Here is a 20,570-nt window from a genome sequence, read left to right as displayed (position 1 = left end):
TCACCATGGCAACATTGGCAGCAGTGAGGCCTCGCATGGTGCAGAAAACAAGCTTTTTTTTATGTGATTTGCCTACAGGTCCCTGTGTGTGAGTTGATGATGTCCGTGCAGTTCTGCAGAGGTGCGGCATAATATATATGGAAAATATATTTTGCATGGATTAAACAAGTACATATAGAGTTTTTACATGTTAATTAGTAAGCTTTAGCGGCGCTTGTAGCCTAATCGATGCGTCTTTACAGTATTTTTGCCGTCCTAAACTAGCCCAAAATGAGAGCGCTGTTAATTGTCTCATGCAAGAAGATTATCCAAGGTCAAATAAATTATGGCTCAACCCCCAGAGGAAGACTGAAATGCAGTTCAAAGCTTCAAAAAAGTATTCTGTGGACAACAGGGATGATCAAGAGAGAGAGAGAGAGCGCGAGGGAGGAGACAGCGATGAACAGATACTATAATATACCAACCGTTTTTAGTTTATGGGTCAAACACATTTTCCAGTCTCTCAATAACCACAAAGGACACACAAACACACACAGTCCTGAGGTCATAACTGTGTGGGAGCTTAGTAATGGAGAGTTTTGACATGGAAACTAAATGAATTTACAGCGGAGAAACGTGTTGGAAATCACCTACAGAAACAGAAAACACACGTGTCTTCTGTAGAGTCCGAGATTAAAAGTTCATGAGAAATACGTGTAATGCTAAAAAAGCACCCAATAAGCTTTAATAAAGCCATTACTACGCAATTGGTAACATTATTAAGTAATCGTTGTTGGAACGATTACTTGGAATCGGAATGCATGGAAATGCATTTTCTAGTTGTTGGAATGCATTAAGCATTCCAAGTATTGTTCTTCTATTCTTTATTGTTGGAATGCATTAAGCATTCCAAGTATTGTTCTTCTATTCTTTATTGTTGGAATGCATTAAGCATTTCAAGTATTGTTCTTCTATTCTTTATTGTTGCAATGCATTAAGCATTCCAAGTATTGTTCTTCGAATCTTTATTCAACTTATTGTTGGAATGCATTAAGCATTCCAAGTATTGTTCTTCGAATCTTTATTGTTGGAATGCATTAAGCATTCCAAGTATTGTTCTTCGAATCTTTATTTAGTTGGAATGCATTGAGATGCATTCCAAGTATTGTTCTTCGAATCTTTATTCTTCAACTTCATCTTCTTCTTCTATTTCTTCCGCGGCACCTTTCAACTCCTTCACACTTTCAGCTATTAAAACCGTTCAAATATTAAAATGTTCAGCTCCTTTCTGGCTTGAGGGCTATGACTTTTCAGCTTTCTACCTCTTATGCTTGAATTTATATAAATCAATAATCATTAATATTTTAACATGGTTTTCAAATGGAGTTTGCTTTTAAATCCTCCTAAACTTCTTCAACTTTCAGATTTTTCAGCTTTGCAAATCTTTCAGCTACAGACACCATTTCAACTCTCAAATGTTCACACAAGTCTCAACTATTTTATGAAAAAAACTGCTTCTTGATATCTATTGTACTTTTTTCATAATCACTGATTATGTTTCACTAGTTCTTCGCTCCGTTTCTGACTTTTACATGAGTGTGTATTGCGTCTGCTAGAGTGGAGAGCTCGAGGCTAGAGTGTGGGGCATCGCAGGAATCTGGTTAAAAAAATATGGAACTTTTGTCCTTGCAGCCAAAGTATACACTCTAGAGGCTTCATTTCTTCAGATTAATGAGGGTATGGTTGTGCTGATTGGATTAATGTGTTCATGGAATCCCAGAGTTCTTTAGTTTTGGCGCAAGGTGTGTTTGAGTGACACAACCTCTGCCAAAAGCCCCATAGGCTCCAATACAAATCTGCCGACATATTTCTCACAAAAATCCACAAGGTACACGTGTTGTAAACGGCCATAGGAGCCGTATTCATTACCGGACAGACATAAAAACACATCCACGCGTTCGGTAGAGTCTTGGGTCTCATACAAACGCCGTATTTTTTAGATAGCTGTTATAGTTTTGCGCTGGTTCCCATTTGTTTGAGGTGTGGATTCTGTGTAACTTGCTGCCATGTCTCTGTCTTTTGCAGTAGATCGTTAATGATCACAGGTGCGCCGTTGTCGTGGTTACGAGCACTCACATGCTGCAGGATCTGTCTGTGACTCACAGCTGCTCCTTGTGACCTGATTAGTGGAGTCACATGACGCAGCTATGCTTTCTGTCAACAGACCAATATGATAAAGACACTCGCCCCCCCTCCCCCCTCCACCCTGACCTCTTCTCACTGTTAATCACTCTCAGTCAGTATGTCTGTCTATTTCTCCTCCTCTCTCTCTCCCTCTATCTCTTCCTCACCACCCCTCCCTTCCTCACCCTCTCACCCTCCCTCCCTCTATCTACTCCCCCCCACCCCACCCAATCCAATAATTTCAAAATAAAAGCCCCATGGAGGGAATTTTTACTGTAATGTCTGTGATGAGGCCTATTAATTAAAAACTTTTAAGTGTGAATAACAAACATTCTGTCTCCCACTACGAATATTACTCGTACTTCTAGTACTACAACTGATACTTCTACTACCATACTACTAGTATTTCTACTGCTATTAATACTACAACTACTACTAATGTTATTACAAATACTACTATGGCTAATAGTATTCCAGCTGTTTCTACTGCTATTGATACTAAACCTACTATTACTGCTTATACTGCTAGTACTACTAATACCACAATTATAACTAATACTACTACTAATATTACTACAAACAATTTTAAACAAATTTAAGCTCCTGCAACTTCTGTTTTTAGAAAATCTATTGAAATTCAGCTTCCCCACTTCCTGTATTTTCAGCAGTTCTTTAAAATAATTTCAGCTATTCTTATGCCTCTATCAACAGCAATTTTTTAATATTCATTTCTGTATTTTTTTGCAATATTTCAAATTTATTTCAGCTGTTTTCATTTCTGCTTTTTCAGCAAATCTATTGAAATTCCTTTCAGCTTCTCCCATTTCTGTATTTTCAGCAATTTCAAATTAATTTCAGCTTTTCAGCAAATGTATTCAATTTCCCTTCAACTTTCTGTATTTTCAGCTATTTTTAAATATTCAGTGCAGCTTTCAGCTTTTTGCATTCCAACGCATTTTCAGCAGGAAATGCCTTTTCTAGTTCCGACTTATTATTCTATTTCTTCCGTGGCACCTTTCAACTCCTTCACAATTTCAGCTATTAAAACCATTCAAATATTAAAATGTTCAGCTCCTTTCTGGCTTTAGGGCTATGACTTTTCAGCTTTCTACCACTTTTGCTTGAATTTATATAAATCAATAATAATTAATATTTTAACATGGTTTTCCAATGAGATTGTTTTCAAATCCTCTTAAACGTCTTCAAATTTCAGACTTTTCAGCTCCGCTAATCTTTCAGCTACAGACACCATTTGAACTTTCAAATGTTGACACAGGTCTCAACTATTTTATGAAAAAAACTGCTTGTTGATATCTATTCTACTTTTTTCATAATCACTGATTATGTTTCACTAGTTCTTCGCTCCGTTTCTGACTTTTACATGAGTGTGTATTGCGTCTGCTAGAGTGAGACCCGGAGATCTTAGAGTGTGAGGCAGTGTCAGAATCTGGTTAAAAAAATATGGAACTTCTGTCCTTACAGCCAAAGTATACACTTTTGATGCTTCATTTCTTCAGATTAACGAGGGCACGGTTTTGCTGATTGGATTAATGTGTTCATAGAATCCCAGAGTTCTTTAGGTCTGGCCTACGGAGACCAACAGTCACACAACCTCTGCTAAAAGCCCCATAGGCTCCAATACAAATCTGCCGACATATTTCTCAAAAAATCCAGAAGGTACACGTTTTGTAAACTTCAACAGGAGCCGTATTTTTTACCGGACAGACATAAATAACACCTCCCTGCGTTCGGTAGAGTCTTGGGTCTCGAACAAACAGCGTATTTTTTAGATAGCTGTTATAGTTTTGCGCTGGTTGTCATTTGTTTGAGGTGTGGATTCTGTGTAACTCGCTGTCCTGTCTCTGCCCTTTGCAGCAGCTCGTTAATGAGCCCAGGTGCGCCGTTGCCGTGGTTACTCGCACACACACGCTGCAGTATCTCTGTCTGTGACTCACAGCTGCTCCTATGACCTGATTAGTGGAGTCACATGACGCAGCTATGCTTTCTGTCAACAGACCAATATGATAAAGACACTCGCCCCCCTCCCCCCTCCACCCTGACCTCTTCTCACTGTTAATCATAGACAGTCAGTCTGTCTATTTCTCCTCCTCTCTCCATCTCTATCTCATCCTCACCACCCCTTCCTTCCTCACACTCTCACCCTCCCTCCCTCTATCTACACCCCCCCACCCCACCCAGTCCAATAATTACAAAATAAAAGCCCCATGGAGGGAATTTTTACTGTAATGTTTGTTATGAGGCCTATTAATTAAAAACTTTTTAGTTATAACAAACATTCTGTCTCCCAACCCCCCCTCACCCAATTCCATCATTACAAAATAAAAGCCTCAATGATTATCTGTACCTTAACCATGAAGCGGTTTCGTTGAAATACGTATTGCTCTTTCAAATACTACTACAACCACTACGAATATTACTAGTACTTTTAGTACTACAACTGATACTTCTATTACCACACTACTAGTATTTCTACTGCTATTAATACTACAACTAATACTAATGTTATTACAAATACTACTATGGCTAATAGTATCAGTATTGTTTCTACTGCTATTGATACTAAACCAACTTCTACTGCTAGTACTACTAATACCACAATTACAACTATAACTAATACTACTACTAATATTACTACAAACAATTTTAAACCTCTTTTTATATATCTCAGCTTTTGTTATTTCAGTACTTTTTAAAATTCATTTAAGCTCCTGCAAATTCTTCAAATTAATTTCAGCTTTTCTTATATCTGTAATTTCAGCAAATGTATTCAAATTCCCTTCAAATTTCTGTAATTTCAGCTATTTTTAAAAATTCATTTCAGCTTTCAGCTTTTTGCATTCCAACGCATTTTCAGCAGGAAATGCATTTTCTAGTTACAAAAGGCCTCTATGTGCAACCACATTTACCCCGAGATTTCAAATAATATTGGAGCTGCCTTTGACATTTAATACAGTCCAAATGTGATATTGAATTTAACACAGGAGATTGTCCTTTGTTGTTTACCTTTCTTGCGAACAACTTCCTCGGATTCAGGTTTGCGCGTCACAGACACCACCTTCATCAGCAGCTTGTTGCCCCCCTGGCGGATCAAGGACACCACCTGCTTATGGCCCACCTTTATTACATTAACCCCGTTTACCTAAGACAACACACACACACAGACAGAATGAGGTATGTTAGCATACTGTAAAGGAAAATATTTTACAACGCCGAAAAATATTAAAACACGATAATTACCAATTTCCAGCAAATTCATGAAGGGGAAGCAAATGAAGTGTCTTTGATTACCTCAATGAGGAAGTCTCCTGTCCTAAGACCAGCCCGCCAGGCCACTCCCTCAACGTCCACAGACTCCAGGTACTGGAGGGCCGGGAACGCTGGGGTGGGGGTGAACTCCTCGATGGGCGTCTCTGCTGTGTAAAAACGTAAGACATGCAGCCATTCATATTTGGAAAATGTTGTTTAATTCTGATTTAATTTCTTTAAACTGAAACATACAGGTGAATATAATGAAATGCTCACACACTTGCACAACTGCATTCGCGTCTTAACAAAATAGACTAAAATGCACTAGCACACTTTGTTAGGTGAGTGTGATGTGCCACCATAAACTCCACTGAATCTTGGAACGAATCCAAAAAAAATACCTGACACATGAGCGTTCTCAGAGGACCACGAGGTGAACAACAGCGTGTGCTCATGTAAGTGTGAGCATGTGTCTGAGAGAACTGGACAGTCCGAGATAGAGTGAGTAAAAGAGAGCGGGGTGAGCCAAGATTCTTGGTAGTGAGTGATGGAGCAGTAAAGCACACTCAGACTCCCGCTAAGGTGCCAGAGAGGGGTTGCCATGGTAACCAGGATGAGCAAGGAGAATGATATCTGATGATATCAGCTCAAGTGCTGAAGGTATCAAAGCAGCGGCGTTAAAGTATTCGGAAGGATAATAGACGGGAAGGAGGTGGAGGAGGGCAGAGAAGACCGAAAAACAAGGGCAGGCTGAGTAAAGATGAAAGAAATCAGAGAGGCCTCTACTAAAGCTGAACGCCATGTGCGGGGAACAGATGGGACAGCTAGCCGCCAGCTCTGCCAAGGATGCCACCAAGTGCCTGCACATGCTCACACACACACACACACACACACACACACACACACACACACACACACACACACACACACACACAAGATGAGTGTTGACCAAAGCGTGCTTGTGTTGACTCACACAGTAACAATACAGACTGAAACGCACTCAGTGACTCAGATCAATAAACTGCTTCTTGCATTAAAACTCTCGAGTGTGAAACAGCTCGGTGGTGAGGGTGAATGTTTTGCAAAAGGTCTGTGTGCGTATCGTTGGGCGGGTCTCACCTTTGGCTCCCCGCAGGACAAAACCAAACCCCTCATTTTCTTTCTTCTGCAAAACAGCATTCTTTTCCTCTATGATGTAGTCACTGTAGGGGAGAGAGCAAAGCCGGCATGAATCCAACACCATCCTCACAGACACAAAGAGAGAAGAGGCGAGCAGAGTAGAGGCGATGGGTCGGGGGTTGTTGACAGAGGATATGGAGGTACACACACACACACACACACACACACCTGTCTGTCCTTTTCTGATAACTCTCAAGTTAAGCATGAAACCATAGCTCAATTACCAGGGGCTTTACCAGTGAAGGAAAGGAACAGAGTGAGAGAGGATGGACAGGTGAGAGAGAGAGAGAGAGAGAGAGAGAGAGAGAGAGAGAGAGAGAGAGAGAGAGAGAGAGAGAGGGAGTCCTTATGATGGAAGTATCATCATCGAGATAAAACCTAAGTGATCAATCTTTGGGCGGATCTCTCCGATGAGACTGCAGCTGCAGAGGATGTGAAGTCCTTCTACTGAAAGTGCGACAGAGATGTCTGAGATGCAATATTATCCCCTGATTAATGACAGAGGGAATAGGAGGCAAAAGTAAGTGAGCGCTTCATCACTGCCTGATTTCCCCAAGTGTTGAGGGGTGGAGGCTGTTTGATGGTATTAACCTGTGCCGCTCTGCACAAACTTAATTGTATTCATTCAAGCTAATCATCGCTGTCCACAGCCTGTGAGCCAAACCCACGCCGAGTTAGTAAAGCAGTCTCCAGCAGCAAAGCCAATATCGGAACGATGGCTGCATGTGTGCGCGAAAGATATTCATTCTTTCTTTCTCATCAAACTGACTGACTGGTAATGTTCAAGTAAATAAGTATGAATGAGTTGTAATGATTTACACTTATGATCAGTGTACAGTATATAGCCTGAACACCTTGACAAAAGCCAGGAGGTTTGTAGTATTTTGGGGTGTTCAGGTTGCAATAGGCGGCCGCGGTCTTTGTTGGCTTAGTTACACTCCACGCTTTGCGACTTACCGAGGGAACACAGAGCTCCTGCTTCTGGAGCCAGGAGATCCATAAGAAACCTTTCTGCAGAAGGGAGGTCAAAGGTTTGTTTCTATAAAAACCTATCCATCCACTTTTGCACCAAATGTTATGCACAGAAGACTGTGGTGTTTCAGTAAGAACCACTTTATTCACGAAGCTTTGATGTCTGCTCTATCTCCCGAAATGCCGCATTATTGCAATATGTTCACTGTGGTTGTTCAGAATCTCTATCCGCCAACATAGAATAATAACAAATGGCAGATGGAAGAGATCATTTAAAGGGGTAGATGTCAAAATTAGTGATTTTATAGTACTTCCAGGAGTGCTGTTTTGTAAAACTTGACTCATGACCTTTGGCTGGCATTTGCAAACTGGTATTTATTCAGAGATGTTGCATCTACCCTTTAAAACCTCAACGTCATACCTGTAACTTGCTTGGATTTTTCGCAGTGTTTAAACATTTTGTGTTTTCCCAGTTCTCTACTGAACTATATTTGGTTAAAGCTACTGTCTTCCATTCCAAAGGAAAAAAATATATTGTACAATACACACGCAGAAGAGTGGGACTGTAATAATGCTAAATTATACAAACCTAAAGCCCTGGTTACAAAAAAGACATTTAATGCAACTAAAAGCTATAGCGCAAGAAGTTGACATTCTGTGAAGGGTTGAGGAGATGGGTGGAAACAATGCTGAATGAGACTAGCGCTGTGTCGCAAACTGACACAACATGGCACTGAAGCCGAAAATTGGCTCATAACAAAACCACACATACCCTCTCATGTGTAACATTTGTCCTTGCTCTGAAATGGTGGAACGAGCTCCCTGAAGGCACCAGGACCGCAGAGAGCCTTCACAACCTCCGCCGCAAACTAAAGACACACCTCTTCAGACTCTACCTCGACTAAAGACTAACAAATTGTAGCACTAAAATTGTACTTATAACGCCACTTATTTATATGAAATTGTAAATTGGCTTATTTGAGGAAATTGCACTTTCTTGTTTCTTGCTCTCCTGAGTTTGTACCCTATGGTTGAATGCTTATTGTAAGTCGCTTTGGATAAAAGTGTCAGCTAAATGACATGTAATGTAATGTAATTTGATTTAGAAGAGAGGTCAATCTGACACTCACAATATTTACAATAAATGTCAGCTTGAGGCAGCGAGGGCACAATGAAAAAATAAGAGATTGACTAAGAGAGCATTGAAAAGATGCCGAGAAAGCCCAAAAATGTGAAGCACAGAAAAAGGCATGTGTGTGCACAGTTTGTGCAGTTCAGGATACTCCAATTGGCATGTCACTGCACATTACTCTAGCACGCCAGCTCAGAGGACGAGGCTGTACCTGTATGAGGTGAAGTTGTCATAGGATCCCACAGTGTAGTGTCGGAACAGTCTCTTTGTGCGGTCCTCCCGGGTCTCTGGAAAACAGATTAAAGCCCTTTTTCATTTAAAATCGATACACGTTTTCATACTTTAAGAAGTCATCAGTTTTTGTTTGCAACCTGCTTTTTGTTACTACGTAGAAACACTTTAAAAGTTATTATTACCAGAGTGGAAAAGAGGAAGACTCCTTGATTTGCTCCACCAATACCATGGTGACTTGTTGTTTCATCAAATTTTGACAAAGATATAGTTAATTGATTTTTATTTCAGCGGCACTCTTGCAAATTGCTTGTTCAGCATATTAAATGCAAAGTCTGGCACATTTACCAGTGTTTAGCATTTACCGGTTGTCTTGCAGCTTTTTTCCACAGAGTAGACTAAAAGCAGCATCCCAGTAATGCACTTCTTAAATTTGATTTGAGTAACACAGTTTATTCTTTGGTTAGAACCAGTTCTGATAGTGACTTTTTACAAATCCATAAAAATCCCCAAATCAAGACCACAGCTGTTTGCGTGTGAGTATAAAAATGCCAGCAAAAATCTAATTCACTTAAAGAAATTAATCTACCGCAAAAAAGTAATTATTCCATTGTAATTATTTTGTCTTTTAAACAGTAAAAAAATTGCATCATTTTACCATTAAGTGTTCTTTCAAAGCGAGCAAACGCACTAGAATGAAAACACCGTTGAGCTCAATCAAAGTGTGTGTGTGTGCATGTGGTTTTTTTCAGCATGTGGGTAGATTCATTCTATAGGAGTGCTGATAGAGATCGATGCCCTCTCCACATCCCAATAATACACTGCACCTCCACTAAGCAGAAATCTGCTGACTACGTACCAACCTTACACCGTAACAACCTTTCAGGCCTCACACAAACTCTTAATTGGGAAAAGCTGTGAGAGCAACGGGCGTCCTGGTGCTGATGTGAGAGACATGGCAAGAAGCCATGAGAGTGGCTTGTAACCTTGGTCACGTGTCCCTGCAGTTTCCTGTCACTGTTGCTGTTATCTTACACGGGTAATTTATCAAGCTGACATTTCTTGAATACGTGTATATGAGAAAGAAAGCGTCACGTAAAGGAACAGACAGCGAAGGAGAGCAAAGTGAGTGAGCAGACCTGAGGTGGTTGGAGTCCTCGGATCTACGTTGGCCCGTCCATCACCGAACATCCCTTTCATGTTCGGTCCATCACCGAACATCCCTTTCATTCACAAAAACGCCATCAAGACTTTCACGATTGATGGAGTGTGGAAGCGTTAAATACATGTGACTGGGCATCTTTGTGAGTTTATCAGAGAAGGTAAAGCGGAACATGTGAAAGCTGGTGTTTTGTCTGGCTTTCTCTGCGACCGCTCTCGGGAGCAAAGACGTGGCATTTTGTCAGCCCTGGTTGTCAAAAGGAAGAAGAGATGGAAGAAGAGGCTGATATTTGGGGGGAGAAAGTTGTGAATCAATGAAGCAATCGTCTTCTCGGGGTCGAGTCCTTCATCTTACTCAGCCTCTGCACGCGCTCTCACAATTAAGCTTCACACGTCGTCAAAAAAGCGTTGCTTCAAAAAAGAAAAGGTACCGTGTGTGTGTGTGTGTGTGTGTGTGATACCAGATGAGGTGTAAGAATGTGAAATGCAGCTCATTTATCACAGTTGTCTTTTGTACAGCCAAAGAGCATCTAAAAGCGGTGCCCTCATAGCACGGATAACACACACACACACACACACACACACACACACACACACACACACACACACACACACACACACACACACACACACACACACACACACACACACACCTACACACATCCACAGACCTTTAAGTAAAGGCGGTTGGTAACGTAAAGTACATTAGCAGGGCGTTTTGTTTTAATTTGTATTATTATGTTTTTCTCTGTAGTAGACGAGGCTGCGGTTCGGCAACAGATTAGTTTATTCAACAGTTTATTCGCATCTGCGCCAGAACTACAACATCTGGGCTGTCGGAGGGGCAGATAAGACCGACGGTGTTTAAACTTTCAGATTCACTCTCTGTGTTCGTTTTAAGATAAATCACATAAAAGGATTAAACCGTTCATTGCATTTTTTATTCTCCTTCATATTACTCACACAATATATCATAGTACGGAACTTAAGCAAAATATATAGAACAAAATTATAGGGTATAGAAAAGCATAGTATTTTAGTAAAAACACAAGAGGAAAAAGCCACATGAAGGATGAATGAGTGTTAGTGAACATTAGGAGGTTCCCTCAGAACAAAATTGAATAAGATATCTGGAGATGATATAAGTTTGGTGTCCTATCAATGTTGCAGATAAAACAACAAACATTAGGTCAAGTGTTATTTTAAGCTGCATGTTGATGGAAAAACATAGATAGATACCAGGAATCAGAACTGCACCACCATCGCTATCACAGACTGAAATGAGTCGGCGTTATTAACTCACTACCAACGCTCATTGAAGATTAGAGACTGCTACCGCTTTCATGGGAGGAAATCTCTCTTGCAAAAGACTGGATGAAATCCACATTTTGTATGAAGGCAAATGCATATTATATAAGAGGGGAAAAGACTTTGAGGCGTTCCAGCCACTTGTGTTGAGCCTTGAAGGCTGTAAAATGCTGTAAAAGTACAACTCTTACCGGCTTGTTCTGCTATGAATCCAAGTGTTAATCCAAAAATGACCTATTCTGGATAAACTGAAGCACCTTCACCGTCTTTGTCTAAAGGACGTAAGAGCTACATCACTCAGACACAGAGGCACATAAAACAAACAAACAAAGTCGCACACACACACACACACACACACACACAGTCTTTGGGCTGAATGAGAATTAACCTTTATGCCGTTGTACCACCGATAAGAGCTGCAGACCAACACGCACACTCGCTCACACAAACACGCACACTTATCAGGAATCAGGAATCAGGAAACATTTATTACCAAAATATGTCAAACATACAAGGAATTTGTCTTGGCGGTTAGTGCGCGACAGTAGACAGACAAGACAACAGTGCACAAGTAATAAAATAAAGTAAAATGAAATGCTAATGCAATGGGTTAGTAGAATAAGGCTATGGGTTAGTATAAAACAAGGGAATAAAGTTAAAAATGTAAAATATTAAAAAAGTAAAAAAATGTTAAGCATAAAGTGCACTAACGAACAAGTAACAAAGTGACGAGTGACGACAAAGTGATGAATTGCATTTAAAGTGACATGTGCAGTGTGGAGGGGAGTGACCGGTGGAGTGTTATAGTCAGTCAGTGGGGGACCGGCTGTCGACGGGAAGAAACTGTTCGTGTGGCGGGAGGTCTTAGTCCTGATGGACCTCAGCCTCCTGCCAGATAGAAGGGACACAAACAGGTTTTGTCCGGGGTGAGAGGGGTCGGCCACGATCTTTTTAGCTCGCTTCAGAGACCTGGAAGCGAACAAGTCCTGCAGGGACGGCAGATTGCAGCCGATCACCCTCTCTGCAGAGCGGAGGACACGCTGCAGCCTGCCCTTGTCCTTGGCTGTGGCTGCAGCGTACCAGACGGTGATGGAGGAGCAGAGGATGGACTCCATGATGGCCATGTAGAAGTGGACCATCATCGTCTTTGGCAGGTTGAATTTCTTCAGCTGCCTCAGGAAGAACAACCTCTGCTTCACGTGCTGCTTCCTGTCAGACAGGAAGTCTGTGATCCACTTGCAGGTGGAGTCGGGCACGTGCAGCTGGGAGAGTTTGTCCTGCAGCAGGGACGGGATGATAGTGTTGAAGGCAGAGCTGAAGTCCACAAACAGGATCCTGGCGTAGGTTCCTGGGGAGTCCAGATGCTGGAGGATGTAGTGGAGGGCCATGTTGACAGCATTGTCCACAGACCTGTTGGCTCTGTAGGCGAACTGCAGGGGGTCCAGGAGGGGGTCGGTGAGGGACTTCAGGTGGGTCAGGACTAGCCGTTCAAAAGACTTCATGACTACAGAGGTCAGGGCGACGGGCCTGTAGTCATTGAGTCCTGTGATCCTGGGCTTCTTGGGAACAGGGATGATGGTGGAGGCCTTGAAGCAGGCTGGTACGTGGCATGTCTCCAGGGAGGTGTTGATCAAGGGATCAAGGGAGACTCATTGACTTTTTAATTTGTTCCTTCCACACCCTACTTATCCGGCCTTTCCCTTTGTCATTCTCTCCTTCTGCCCGCTGGATCAGGTTGCGTTGAAGTAAACTCTCACAACTTGAATACTAAAACGCTTCAGATGAATCAGAACGATGCTGGACTCCCTGCTGAAACAGCTTCTCCAGAGCCACACAGCCTGTGTACTGTCACGCAATGTGACCGTTGTTCCACCGATTTTACAGGGAGTTGCTGGACCGCTCAGGTGGATACAAAACTTCAGCACAGGGGACAAAGTAACAACTTCATTTTCTTTTACCTCTCCATCCTCATGTTTCTATTCCTCTCGCAAAAGATCAAGAGAGTGTGATAGAGAGGACACACACAGGGAATAGAAAAGTACAAAAACAAATACAAAAAGCAAGTTCTGGATCAATGTAATCTGTATCCGTTCTGTACCTATGGGGTATTCAACTAACCCATGCACATGGTTTGGAGTTTCAGGATATAAAAAATATAAATCATCCAAAGGTAGCTTCATTCATTTTGGAGGGAATGAGAAAGGGAGACACACAAATAGACAAATAGAGTAACAGTGTTAACGTAATAGGGTGAAAAAAAAATGTATCCTGTTTAGTCTGGATAAGTGCATTCAAAACAGCCTGTTTCAGTCAGAGAGACGATTAATACACTTTCATCATTTTCTGATCGGCCATCTCTGCAGTTAGGTAAATTCATGGTCCTTGAATCTGACAACATGACTGGACAACGGCCCATTTTGCCACTCTGTCCTCACAACTTCCCCTCTGAGAGTTGTGCCATCTCCCAGTGAAAAGACTCGGGCCGCCCATCAAAAGCAGTCGGAAATGCTTTTTTGGGCAAACTGCTATCCAAAATTCCTCAGCAAAGGCTTCCCTGAATTCTGCATTTTGAGAGTGAAATAAAACTTCCTGGGGGAGTGAGCCTTACTGTCTCCGGCCTTAATGTCCCAATGGCCCATTACATCTCCGCCTCCAGCAAACACCAGTACATATTTAATATCTCTGCTGTCTTTCTTTTCCTCTCAAAATGAGTTGGTTTGTTAGACGGCCTTCAGAGAACACATTGTTACCGTGTAAGCGTCGGCTATGAATACCTCTGCGCTGTCAAAGTGGAATAATTCAGCTTAATTCACACGACGAGAAGCAACTTCTGTACAAATTGTGACACTTCTTTGGGTCGAGGTTGAGCCAACGCATCCACGCATTCTAGTAACGAGAAGCGAAGGCCAGCAGTGTTCAGTGTAGTAAAAGAAACACATCTTACACATGATGCTGACTCACCCATCAGGGTCACCCCCCCCCCCCCCCCCCCGGCTCAGCTGTATGATTTACAGCGGTGGTTCTGAAAGAGCCAGATGGTTTGGCTCTGAGCTATTAAACTTTACTAATGAGTACTCATATTTCTACGGAGAGTGGGGAACAAAAGGAAAAAAACAGGGGTGCCTTGGTGCAAAAGCAGGCGTCCGATTAGTCACGTCCAGTGAGACGGATGCTTTACAGCCGCGCAAAATATTAATATTTGTGTCGCCACACATTCTAGACTTGACACCCACAACAAAACAGTTTATCTTTACAATACGATTCAACCAACTGTGTCCGATTCCTCAGAACTACTACGGATGAATGCGGTGCGTAGAGCAGCTGTGACACTGAGAAATACGCTTGACTTTCAGAGGGAATTGCAGCAACCAGCGCAGCGGTGTACGTGCTTGTTTATTTGTTTGCGTACGTATGCGTGAGCCAGTTTAACCGCTGTCGTCCAACGCCATCCCTGTCAAACCCGAAGCACGTCTCCGCTCCGCCGTGAGACATGCTTCGGGTTTGATTCATTGTTCAAATAGGATCGCCATCTATTGTGATTTGATATGGATCCGTCCTCCAGGGTGAGAGAGACGCCTCAACACACTCGACTGACTTCTGATAAAAAGTACAGACGGGGGCCATCACTCTGCTGCGGACAAACAAACACAATGCAAAAACACATTCGCACACACCTACTCGCGATGACACTGTAGGGCGCTTTTTTGTTGAAGGGGTAAACGGCAGGATAAATGCCTTCCAACCTGTGGTCTGTACTCCTTCTCTTCATCCAACACAACAGGCATTGAAACAATGAGAAATAGAATATAGAAGAGTAAAAATAACAGTAAAAGATGGAGAAGGCGGCTGTGAGAGCGCCGTCTCCACGCAGACGGAAAAGGTGTCACACAAAGGACTTTCAACTCGCCTTGCTAACAAGCAAAAACCTTTTTGAGTCAGTGTGATATTTGAGGCGGGTTGAAGATTGTCCTTGAAACGCAGATGAAAGAATAAAGATTGGAAACGACTGAAAGAAACAGAAAATAATATATACATCTGATGTGCAGTTGTTCCTGTCAAATAGGCAAATGTTCTGTAAGCAGACTAACACACTCAAATCAAACCTGGAACAGTCAAAATGGATCCTCACATGAAGGTGCTGGTGTGTACAGTACCAGTCAAACGTTTGGACACGTTTAGTTGTTCAATTGAGTCAGAAAAAAACTCTAATCAAGAAAGCCACTGACAGTGGCTGGAAACTGTTGGTGGTTGCTGAGTTTCTTCCATCTCAACATCTACCCTGTGCGGCACACGGTCTGCAGAAGACCATGCGCCACCACTTTTAATTGCGATGAATAAATTTAATAATTTAATAAATGAATAAAGCCCTATTTTTTTCCATTAAAGAAGTAATAATCGAATATACTTGACGTCATGGCGATATGCAACTAATGTCCTTACGTTCCAGCTACATTCTGATAGACTCCTTTTACTTTTTTTTATGTATCCCGTTTGATAAAAGTCAGTTCCTCTGACAGACATGCCTCATAAATCAATAATGCGTTAATATCACATTTTTATTTCATCAAGTCTTTGTTTGTTTAAATTGTGTAGTATGTTGGCACATGTACCTTTGGGATTGTGCTTTTGCCTGTAAACAGAATGGGGTTCGAATTAGGAAGCTGCTCGGAAAGTAGCGATTACAAAACAAAGTTACCTGCATTTGTGATTTTATCTACATAACAAATGATGACAGGAACGTTTCTGACTGATCCTAATTTATTAGTATCATACAATAGGCTGAAATTGTATTTGTAATTTTATCATTAAAACACAGCCGTTGACATGTTTCTTTAAGGGGACAATGTGCAGATAAATGTTCAAAAAAATAAACAACTAAAACTCTCATTCAAATATTGTCAAATATTGTCAAACAGTTTCAAAGACTTCCCAGTGTGATCCCTAACAAATCTGCCCCCCCTCCCCCCTTTCTCTTCTACCGTACCCTCCTACTAGCTCTGCTCACGTCAGTCCGAGCTGCCGCAGCAACGCTGATGTTTAAGCATTCTAGGTGAGTGCAGACACACTCCAAAACTTCTTAATGGGCAGGCTAAAAATAGCTCAGGCTGGATATGACTGAGCAGATTCATGCGGCTGTGAGTCATTCAACTATGCCGCTGTGTGAAAAAGCAAGGGAATACAGTGAATGAGAAGAAAGGAGAAAAGAAGCAGAAACAGGAATAGAATAAAAGTTTTCACCCTTGTTAAGAGATCAAACCATTGAGAAAACCAAGCAATGCTTATCCCATCATGTGCATTGTTATGCATTATGAGTACGTGTGGGTAGAGGTCCTTAAAGACATTTGATGCTGCAGGGCGGCCTGAGAAAAATGAATGATGGAAACTGGGGCTGGTGAAATAGCATTGCTGCTGAATTTGTCTCTTTATTTGGCTGTAGACGGCCCACTTTTTGGGACGCAGGACAGGGGGGTGTTCCTTGGCTTGAGGGCAGTTAAGATCCCAACAGATTGAAGCCATCTGATTAGCAGTTCTATTGTTGGAAATTAGTGGTCCCCCAGCAATTTGGTGGTATCATTAGAATAAGAAAGAGCAGTTTACACTCACATCGTTACTCCCTCCATTACCACGGGTAAACAATTAACCCCCACATACAGGGCAGCAGCCAGTGTGTGTGTGTGTGTGTGTGCTGGAGGGATCGGGTTTTCTGCATGATTTATAATTACACACCTATGCAACACAAACACAGATCAGCTATTATTCCACAGCCAGCAGCGTTTCACCGCCGCATCACTCATTTCACTCTTAATGAATTCAATTCAATAGCTTTTCGCCCTCATTTTCCACGCCGGTAGCTCTCGCTGTCCCCTTTTATTATTTTTCCCTTTTACTTCTAGCCTTTGACTTTTTCTTCCCTGCCTGCGTGCCTCCCATCACCGGTTGCAGGTGAACTGTTGACTGCAGGTGGCCGTGGCCTTGCTGGGAGAGAGAGAGAGAGAGCAGAGCAGCGCGGTGACAGATACGAGCCAGCGACGCTTTAAATTGTACTTCTCCCACATGGTCATCTGCTTCCTTTCTCTTTCGATCTGCTTTGGTGTCCGTCTCTCTTGCCAGCTTCCCATACTCTCTCTCGCTCTCCCAAATTAAAAAAAGCTTTTTCCATCATCTCATTTTTTTTTTTGTGTCCACCACCCGCCCCCATCTCCATCTCTTTTAAACTTGGCAGAGAGGAGTGAAAAGAGACAGAAGCAGAGATGGATGAAGAAATACAGCCCCTTTAGTCGTGGCTCATGGGTGATGTACAGTGGCAGAGAGAGGAAGAGGGAGAATGAGAAAAAGAGAGAGGTAGTATGAGGGTTACTTAATTGTAGGCAGCGCTGTCTTTCCTGCTTCACTGGGCTGAAACATAGTGCCCTAACTGTCAGTGACACCTCAATGGTTGCATTGCCTTCAGATAAAAAAAAAAAATCTGTGTGTGTGTGTGTGTTTTAGTCTACCCAATTGTGTGCTATTCTGAAGTCGCATCGCTGTTTATAAATCTAGTGACAATGTTAAGACTTAATCTGAAATGCCTCAGTAACTCAGAAATTAGCATGTTATTAAATTAAGGCAAGGCAAGGCAATTTTATTTGTATAGCACTTTTCATACACAAGGCAGACTCAAAGTGCTTCACATCATAACATTTCATACAATGAAGTGAAATAAAATGCAGGAATTAAAAGACAATTAAAAACAGCAAATAAAATTATAAATTAAAATCTTATTTAAATTGTTTAATTAAAGGCAGAGGTTAAAGTGCAATGTAGGTGAAATTTAGCAGAAGGCGAAGCTGAACATAAAAGTTTTCAGTCTTGTTTTAAACGTGTCAGAGTTTGGGCAAGTCTTAAATCTTCAGGAAGTTCATTCCAGCTGTTTGTTGCGTAGTAACTAAATGATGCTTTCCCATGATTTGTATTTACTCTGGGAATCAGTAACAGATTGGTGTCAGAAGATCTTAGTGATCTTGAAGGCTTATGTAGTGGAAGCATATCAGTGATATACTTTGGCCCTAAACCATGTAGTGATTTATATGTGAGCAGTAGGATTTTGAAATTAATTCTCTGACATACTGGGAGCCAATGTACGGATTTAAGAATTGGTGTAATGTGCTCACATTTTTTGGTCTTTGTTAGAACTCTAGCAGCAGCGTTCTGAACAAGCTGGAGCTTGTGTTCAGAACACAGTTTTTTTTGGAAGACCTGCAAGGAGACCATTACAATAGTCTAGCCTACTGGTTATAAAGGCATGTACAAGTGTTTCTAAGTCTTGAGCTGACATGAGCCCTCTAAGTCGTGCTACATTTTTGAGGTGGTAGTAGGCCGCATTATATACTTTAATTTTGATCATTACACACAATTGTAATCTAATTCCCTTTCTCCGCAAGTAACTCTTCTAGACCTTGGGCTGAATGGAAAACAGTCTGACTATAAATACCTTCTAGGCCTTCTAGCGTTGTGAAAAATGTGTTGCTGTGACGTGAAGGTGTGTGGGGAAGAGGTCTATAGGACCAGTAGGCACCATGTGCTGCTTGTGGCCACAATACCAAAGATACCCAGCACAGTTTCTGGAGATTCTGGAGGTTCATAGTGTCAGTGAAGTAAAGTTTTGAGAAACAGCATATGTGGAGGGAGTTCAGTAGTGAATTTTGAAATGGAGATTTTAGCAAAACAGCGATGCAAAGCATTCAATCAACGAAGGGACCCCTTGTGTAAATGTGATTAGTGTTTTTGATGGAGAACCACTGGCCTTTTGAATTTACAGTAAGAAAAACTCCGCTGTTTAACATCAAAGAGAACAACAAAATGCATAGAGTTATCTATGGAGACAGGGGAGGCCCAAGACGATTTGAATCCATGAGTAATATGCAGCATGGGGGGTTTAAGGTTTTATGAATGAGTGGGGTTTGTCCCCCTCCCGTCCTTTCCTTGTTCTTTTTCTCCTTGCAACAACACGCTCTGCCATTCACGCTTTGCTGTCTTTTAGAATGTGCCCCGCCATCCGTCTCAATCGCCATCCAGCCCATTCTTACCTACCTCCCCCCTATTTTTTCCTCACGATGCATTTAAATGGGGTATTTAGAGATTCTTTTCATCTCCTCACACATACTCTAAAGGTAACAACAAAAACCCTAGATGAGCCTTTGAAAAAGGGAAAATACCCCTTCAAGTGCTTCAAAACTAGACCCCAGTAGATGCATAATAAAAAAACTAGATATTGGGAGATATATTTAAACTTTTCCTTGGCCCATTTCCATTATTTGTACTTGCTGTACCAACTCTCTTCAAACAGTCACCAGATGTTTTTTTACAATGCTGCACATGTTGTTACCACTGAAACGACAGCGACCGAAATGTGCCATCTGCTAATTAAATGACTGAATGGGAAATGGTAACATTCATCTGATGTGCCTGCAGTTTGTTTTTTTTACAAAGAATTCTATTCAAATCTATCAGATTAGGATGGATGACAGATTTGACATGACGGTGAGCATATATTTCCAAAAATTTGATTAAAAAGTGTTAAACAGAAGTGTTGACAGATTGAAACTATTCCATCAATAATTGAGAGAGCCTGTTTTGATGGAACACTGCAGGTGGATTTAAGAATGCTATTTTGTTTCTAACCATGGATTAATCAGTTAAACAAGGTTAAATATAAACGAGAAGACTCTTTTGCTGTTTTAAACTGTTCCTTGTGTGCGTAGGTGTGCGCTGTTGTATGAGATACTCCTTTTCACACCTGATTCTGTATTATGCCACACATTTTGAATCGCAAAATCTTACCTTTTATGATGCTAAAAACACTACTAAGAAACTTGAAAGCTCTGTAATTATAATTTTTGTTTTTTTAAATGAAGACAATATATGTCAGTACGATATAAGTTGTTGGTATAACGCAACAATTTACTGTTTGCTCTTGCATTTCCCTAGAAAAAGGAAACTAGTCAGCACTTTTTAGAATTTGATTTGCATACAGGTCGAATAGATCAACACCATCACCTGCTCTTGGACCTGAGAAACACATCCAAGGCACTGGAGCCCCTCAGGCCTGCGGGCTCAGACCACGGTTGTGTTACGTGTTCATGCACACGGGTGTGGCTACGCACACGTACAACACCAT

The 20,570-nt window shown here is 41.6% G+C and overlaps 1 protein-coding gene across 3 annotated transcripts in view; it reads right to left on the bottom strand.

The window, feature by feature from the left end:
• LOC120812444 (SH3 and multiple ankyrin repeat domains protein 3-like) overlaps positions 1–20,570 on the bottom strand; it is a 105,069-nt gene that overhangs the window by 14,725 nt on the left and 69,774 nt on the right. For all 3 annotated transcript variants that reach the window (XM_040168384.2, XM_040168387.2, XM_040168392.2), the window contains 4 exons: positions 8,925–9,000; positions 6,550–6,632; positions 5,473–5,597; positions 5,188–5,323 (listed from right to left, as the gene is read on the bottom strand). In XM_040168384.2, the coding sequence (XP_040024318.2) occupies positions 5,188–5,323; positions 5,473–5,597; positions 6,550–6,632; positions 8,925–9,000 (420 nt within the window). The remainder of the gene's footprint in view (positions 1–5,187; positions 5,324–5,472; positions 5,598–6,549; positions 6,633–8,924; positions 9,001–20,570) is intronic.

Source organism: Gasterosteus aculeatus, chromosome Y (genome assembly GCF_964276395.1).
Source record: "Gasterosteus aculeatus chromosome Y, fGasAcu3.hap1.1, whole genome shotgun sequence".
In the NCBI taxonomy this organism is placed as follows: domain Eukaryota; kingdom Metazoa; phylum Chordata; class Actinopteri; order Perciformes; family Gasterosteidae; genus Gasterosteus; species Gasterosteus aculeatus.
Note: the sequence above shows the minus strand (reverse complement) of the source record. Positions and strands in the feature narration are given on the sequence as shown.